This window comes from Medicago sativa, chromosome 6 (genome assembly GCF_051527215.1).
Source record: "Medicago sativa cultivar Bolivia chromosome 6, Bolivia_mono, whole genome shotgun sequence".
NCBI lineage: Eukaryota > Viridiplantae > Streptophyta > Magnoliopsida > Fabales > Fabaceae > Medicago > Medicago sativa.
The window spans coordinates 84,767,804-84,775,183 of NC_140754.1; the positions used below are offsets into that span (position 1 = coordinate 84,767,804).

The 7,380-nt window shown below is 34.6% G+C and overlaps 1 protein-coding gene across 1 annotated transcript; it reads right to left on the minus strand.

The window, feature by feature from the left end:
* Positions 1-1,015: 1,015 nt before the first annotated feature.
* STT3B (staurosporin and temperature sensitive 3-like b) lies at positions 1,016-7,087 on the minus strand. The gene is made up of 6 exons (XM_085719396.1): positions 6,096-7,087; positions 4,194-4,730; positions 3,302-3,756; positions 2,388-2,510; positions 1,922-1,981; positions 1,016-1,344 (listed from the first exon to the last, which is right to left on the minus strand). The coding sequence occupies exons 1-6, from the start codon at positions 6,972-6,974 to the stop codon at positions 1,215-1,217; spliced, it is 2,184 nt and encodes a 727-aa protein (XP_085575522.1). The 5' UTR covers positions 6,975-7,087; the 3' UTR covers positions 1,016-1,214.
* Between the last annotated feature and the right edge of the window lie 293 nt (positions 7,088-7,380).

A 7,380-nucleotide genomic window follows, 5' to 3' on the forward strand; every position in this document is an offset into this window, starting at 1 on the left:
AATCTCTCTCTAGTCTCTAGGTTTTTGTTAGATTGGTAGAATTTCCCGTATGATACGCTATATACGTGCATGTAGTTCTAATAAAATAATTGGTTTTCATGGACCAATATAAATTATTAAAATAATAATAATGGATTTCAATAATAGTACGAAGATTTTGTGTGAAAAAAGCCATTAGATACTAATTGGGTGGTCTATGACCTTTTGGTGTTTTCCAAACAGTTTGACAACAAATTTTGTTGGAAAATTTGAGTTTCACATAAATAATATTGTCGGGCAAACATTTTGTTTTTTATGAAAAAATCTTTTTGTGAGACGAGCATTATTGACAAAGAAAATATTAGTTGTTCAAGCATGTTTCATGTACACATACAGATACCACAAACAAGTTTCATGTACACATACAGATACCACAAACAAAACAAACGAAATACTATTATTTTACAAGAAAAATAGTATAAAATTTCATTATAAAACCCATCATCATGTTGTACAATATTTCACGTTGTTAATTAGAATCTTGACAAAACCATATTATAGTGTGAAAGAGACAGTGGGGAGGTTAAGTGATGAACATAAATTTTGAAAAGAAAATAAAGAGTTTCTATTTTTCTATGCATTTCTTTAAATAAGCAATCTCAACACTTACTAAAACTATTTCTTTAAATAAGCAATCTCAACACTTACTAAAACAATTTTAGAATTATTCTATTCCAATACCATTTGAGATATACGAAAATTTTAAAATTCTATGATATCTCTCTCTCTTGAAAATGAAAAGCTCTATTTCTCTTTTTCATTTTTTTTCCCTTTAAAAATGGCAGTGTTTTCTCTTGCTGCTACCACCATACAACAAGCCAAGTCATACCTCAATGTTTTACTAATTTGAAACGAAATACTAGCTTCTCCTGCATAATTCATGCCAAGCAAGTGGCGTGGAGAGTTACGTTCTGATGCAATCCGATGCGTTAGTGCAGAACATATATGCTAAATTGTGCAATTGACTGTAAAGTAATTTCTAAAAATCCACAATATTACCTTAACTGAATTCTACATATAAATACTTCAAAAAAATAGTCCACAATCTAAACATTGCTAAAATAGCTAACAGAATTTCAGCTCTCAAGTTCTCACTAGAATGCTAATTTCCCGCACACGAAAAAGGTTCTTTTATGTTTTTACTTTTTTTGTTTTTCGGGGAGGTGGGTTTAGACTTACCACCTGTTTTTAGGTGGTTTCACTTTATAAATACGAACTATCCAATTCTGAGTAGTAAATGCCTCCTCCAAGTACTCCAACTTTATGTCCTTATTTCCAATTTCAACACCTCTAGCACGATCATACCTGTCATTTCAAGAGACAGGTGATTACAAACGGAAGACGTACATAACATGCATACAGAGACAATAATCACAAATTACAACCTTGTCATTTTGAAAACCTCATTCAGGGTTATTGATGTCTTTGGAGAAAACTATAGTCATACTCTTATTCAATGCATTCGAAATATAAAGTCAACAATGTTGCAAGAAACACCAAGATTGAAATTTTAACATGCTTGAAATAAGCCTAAAAATTGAATTCCAAAGGTTTGGGGACTCGAGATATTTCAATCATATTGCCGCCTAGTACAATGTTTTAAAAACTGGTAACATTTGGGTACTATAAACAAGTATGACTCCCATAAGTTAATCACAAACGTTACATATTCTTCATATTCCCTTTGTTGAGATAGCAGTGATGTATAATTGCATTTCGCAACATTTAAACTTGACATTAGTTGCATATAAGGATATAACAACGAATGGTCATTCTAGTTTGATTATGTTGATAGATAATTACTAGTATCTGTTAATAAGGACACCTAGACTGTAGGTTGTGTCACAAGTTACTAACAGTAAGGCAGGGATAAGGAGCTTACCCAGGTGGTTTGCCATATTCTGTTGTCAACTCCCCAAACCGATAATAAGACAGCTTGTACCTATCAACGAAAAAGATAAAGATAAATATAATTAAATCATCATGTATCAATTGAATGTGCCTGTACAAAAATCAGCTAACAGTATTAATTTGAAGTTCTGAACATCTTCCACTTTTATTCCCTTTTACCGAGCTTAAAAACAATAGCACCTGATTCATACTGGAGGGGTACAAGTATGTAAACTCAAATACCCAGCCTAGTTAAGCTTCAGTGCCCAGCAAGCAGGGTAGCATAGTCCAACTTTTTAAATGGTTATTTCATAAATTTATCCATTTATCTGGTCAAATGTAGTCTATAACAATACTTTCGTTCGAAGCCCATAGACAGACGTGTATGCATACAAATTTTTTGGGACATTAAGAATAATTCAAATGCCAAGATCAACTAATGGTGCTAAGAAGCTTACATAAGACAGTTCAACATCTTTGGAGCTGCTCCTTTATCTACACGATATTCTCCATTGACAAGGTAATCTGGTTCCTTTATTACAGGAAAAACTCCACCGCCAATTCTCACCATCCATAGAAATCTAGACAAAAATTAAGTTTATGTTATAAAAATGCATGAAGCATTGTAGCAGGATAGATAGAGAACTACTAAATCAGATGATAATAATGAGTAATAAACAAGTAAAAGCTCAGGGAAAAGAGAAATGCCAATATCCAGGACACCATTAATAAATGTATATTTCATCTTTTACAATGAAGAAATTTCGCAACATAAAAACAGAAAAAAAAAAAATCGCTATTCCGACTAATTCCAACCTGTAAAAAAATTAGAAACCTACGACATAATTTGCGTGCCAGATTGACACAACAAACTATGAAACCATGGGGCATAAATATGTTAGCCCCATGTTCTCCTGGCCCTGCTTACATTGAATTATCCCATCAATTTGCACAAACTTGATGATAGCATGCTGATAAAGAATTAATTTTCTAAAAAAAAGCATGAAGGGTTACACGGAAGGTATGATATGGGAGCGTGAGATTTAAGAAGCACAACAAACGATGAGGACAGACTAAACGACAACATACAAACTTTTGAAGATGAAAATGACCAATCACTAGTTGAGGGGAACAAAACAAGTAATCTACCAATACAACTCTTTCAAGTGGGTTAAAAGTTTGGGTGGCAGCAGATAAAACACTTATAATTTTTATATACTCAAAAACTCAAATGAAACCACATGTGCAAGTGCTGTGTCGTGCTGTGAATATAGTGGGTGTCTGTGTAGCATTTGTCATAGAGAAACGGAAGCATGCATCATGAAAAAATAATGAATGTAAAAGTGAAATATATAACTTAAGATGGACTTACTTATTAATATCATCAGAGGAATAACCAGTAACACCACCAAACACGACTAACACATAGTCAACATCAAGTGATTTCATTATGTCATAAGCCTCATCCTCATAAGATGACATTGCACGCCCAACAGTTGCTATGTGTGTATTGTTCCAGGTGTTATTGTCAACAATAACTGTTCTGTTTCCCATGGCAGTGATTTGATAACCATAATCCCACCATGACATAACCTTGGCATCTGGTGGAGTGTTCTGACGAAGCCAAAAGTAAGCCTCACGATAATCGTCAAAGATGACCCTCTGGCCGTGGGCACCCCTTGCAGCCAAGACAATTGAGGGAGATGAGTATGCTTCAGATGTGACCCAAGTACAGTGAATAGCATATCTGCTGAGCAGATAAAAAGCACCGAAAAGTAACATCATAGCACCGTTCTTTTGGAAAGGCTGGGAGTTATCAATTACACCCTGCATGTAAATAATAATATACTCTATTAAAACTGCATTACCACTATAATCAAAATGAACACTGTTCATTGTAGAAATTAAAAGACAAAAACACAAATATAATGCAATATTCAATACTCAAGTTCACAAAAGATGAATAATGAAGTAAAAAAATATTGCAAAGCAATTGTCATGGAAAAACATGCCTACTTATCCTATTACCATACCTACTGCATCATACCGATGAGAGTAATTACAACATTGGATTTATCAAGAAACACTGATTCATCTTTCCTATAAGTATTACTGAAAAGGAGCAGATACACGTACTTGATAGACAAAAAAATACTAGTAGCATATGAATAAAAATGGAGAGATAGAAAATAAAATTGAAAACAGTAGAATGCAACAATTGTGAACAAAGCCTTTTGCTCAACTAGTTACTTCAGAAATCTAACCTTAGAAGAGCCTTTTGAAGCACCAGTTCCTTTACCAGAACCACTCTGTACGGTTTGGACTTTTGCCCTAACAACCCGAGTCAAATTCTTCACAGTAGCAGATACCGCAATAGCACTAATGAGGCATACAGCAGGGGTAGCAACGAGAATTAAACGAACCATAACACCAGCAAAATACATGCTTGTAAGACCATACATAACTATGAAGATTGTGGCATCTGTCAAGCGCTTGAAGCAAAAATAGAGGCCAGCAGGGAAAAGGAACAGCAATATATGGAAATCAAACATGAAGGACGACCAAGCAGTAGGCTGATGCTCAGAGACAGAAGCAATAATTGGAATATGATCCTTAGCATATGTTGGATCAAGCAAAGAATAAAACCTTCCGGTCCATGGTGATATGTAACCAGATGCCATGCCTACTCCCAAGGCAACGGCACCAACACCAACTGCACTGGTTACAGTGATCCTCAAAAATGCTTGAAACAGTTTCACATCTCCGAGTAAATGCTTTACCCAATCCAAAAAGAAAAACACCTGATAAAACAATCCAAGTCAGCCTCAAGAGACAAAATGCTAACTTAATCAAGCAAATCAACAGAGAAGCAATGATACAGTAGCATCCACGGTAAACAAACAGCATCGTCACAATATTTTGCATCAGAAACCAATTCCAATACAGCAAAGCAAAAAACTAGGCAAACACACCCACCTAAGAAAATATATTTGTTCAAATGAAAATAATTATTTTTATATCCATGAATCCAAATGTAAAACCCAAAACATCAAGCTTAAAGAAATCATTCAACTTTACCAACACATGTTGAAACTATCCAAATTTAAATTAGCATCTAGCTTACGGAACCTGATCAACTAAACAGTTTTATGATTCTTCATCCACAAAAAAGTGCTCATAAAACTTAAAAGTGCTTACTGAAAAGTTAAACAAGAGAGCTTTCCAAAAAATTGAGATTATGAAAAATCAATCTTTAAAGGGTGTAGTCTAACGAGGATAGAAGTCCTCAGTTTTAACCCTCGCAAGCACATAGGTTAATTTAAACTTGAACTTCAATGGAGATGCATCTTCCGTGTAAAATAATTCTACATACACCGACATCCAATGAGATCTCATGATATTGCTACATAAGCCAACTTTGTAACCGTAATATAAAAATAACCGCAAAATACTTGATTCTCATTGGACGGCAATGTCAAGCTAGTTATTACAGATCCCAATTGCTTCTTAACTTAAACAAAAAAGTTATTGTTAATAAACTCATTGTCATTACAAATATGCTTTCATAAATGGTCGTAGAAGTTTTACACCGACAACCAATGAGAATCAAGCATTTGCCGGTTATCTTTAAAATGCAATTTTAAAACGGGCTTACGTGGCAATACGATGAATTATCATTGGATGCCCGCATACCGACAATGCACCTCCATTAAACTCAAATAAATTTAAGCCACAACAACAAACTTTGTAATTAAACCTTTCATCAACAACAATCAAGCATTAACCCAGAGGTGGGGTCAGTTACATAAATCAAACATCGACATAATGCTCAAATTAAACAAAATTTAAAATCAACTCAAATAAGAAGACGACAACAACAACAACAAAATGCCAGCAATTTTACGGTAATATTTAAAATCAACTAAAGTATTAGACGGTTATCTTTAAAATGCAATTTTAAAAATGGGCTTATGTGGCAATACGACAAGTTATCATTGGATGTCGATGTGTATAACGGCAATGCACCTCCCTTAAAGTCAAATAAATTTAAGTCATAGCGACAAAGTTGCGATTAAACCTTTCATCATCATTAACAACAATAACAAAAATGCAATGCAATGCAATGAGAAATGTAATGCAATGCAATGCAATGTGGAAGTAACAACCTGAAGCAAGAAAAAGACCCCCATAGAAGCCATATGTTCACCAGATTGAACATGTTGAAACCCAACAAACCTAATCTGCATAGCAAGCAACATTCCCAAAACATACATACAATTATAAGCAACATAAAGCCTCAATGAATATCTCCCAGTAACCAACAACACCAATACATAAAGCGGCACCAAATTTATAATAAAAACATAACCACCCCACGCCGAAACCATATAAAAATAACCAAAAGCCGACGCCAACGCCCACGACAAACTCCCCGTATTCACCGCTTTCACGAACAAATAAAACGTCAACAACAACGCAAATATCGCCACGCCTTCATTATCATAAGATCCAGCAACAGATCTCGATATATAACCCGGACAAATCGCGATCAATGCAGCCGCGACAATCCCAGCCCCCGAATCCCATATTTCTTTACCGAAAAAATACGCTACAATCGTAGTATTCGACGCGAAAAATGGCGCTGTAAGAACACAAACTTCACGAATATGAACTGCAAATCTGAGAAAATGGAGAATTTTATATAATCCAGCAGCAGTAAGCATTAAACCAGGGTAGAGTGTACCACCAACGATTCGACCGAGTGGATACCATGAATCGGAATCAAACCAATTCCAAAACTCAGAGAAACCGTGTTCTGTGAGGTAAAGAGTGGTGCGGTAGTTGAAATATGGATCGAATTCATGGATCATGGATTCATAGCGAAGGACACTGAAGAGACGAGTGATGAATGCGAGGATGTAGATTAAACCTAGGGTTGTGATTCGGAGGAGAAGCTCTTGTTGTTTGGTTTTGAGTTTTAGGGTTTTGGGAAGGGAATTGAGGAGATCTTGTGCCATTGATGGTGGTGAGGTTGTGACTGCCATTGTTGTGATGATTTGGTGAATTTAGGGTTTTGGAATTTTCATGGAAAATGGGAATTTTCTTGGGAAAATTGGGATGAGTGTGTGTGAGTGTGTGTGAGTGTGGATCTGGTTGTGAGTGAAGGGAAGGTGAGAGAGGTAGAAGAGAAAGATGAACATAAAAGTCAAAAGTCAATTAATTGTTTATTTATTTATTTTTATTTATATAATTATATAAAAAAAAATGTCTGAGACGAACGAAATGATATACATGTCATAAACTTACATTTTGGGTGAAGATATTTAATCTAATAATATTGATATTGTCGATTATGATAAACTTATATATATATATATATATATATATATATATATATATATATATATATATATATATATAACTGTGAAATCTAATATTCCTATTAAGAGA

What these genes read in the sequence shown, in the direction of transcription:
- STT3B (XM_085719396.1), bottom strand. Translation starts at nt 6,974, where the DNA reads ATGGCAGTCACAACCTCACCACCATCAATGGCACAAGATCTCCTCAAT. An exon ending in TCCTCTGATGATATTAATAA is followed by an intron (nt 2,511 to 3,301) that starts GTAAGTCCATCT and finishes ATTTTTGTCTAG; the next exon opens with ATTTCTATGGATGGTGAGAA. An exon ending in GAATATGGCAAACCACCTGG is followed by an intron (nt 1,345 to 1,921) that starts GTAAGCTCCTTA and finishes TTGAAATGACAG; the next exon opens with GTATGATCGTGCTAGAGGTG.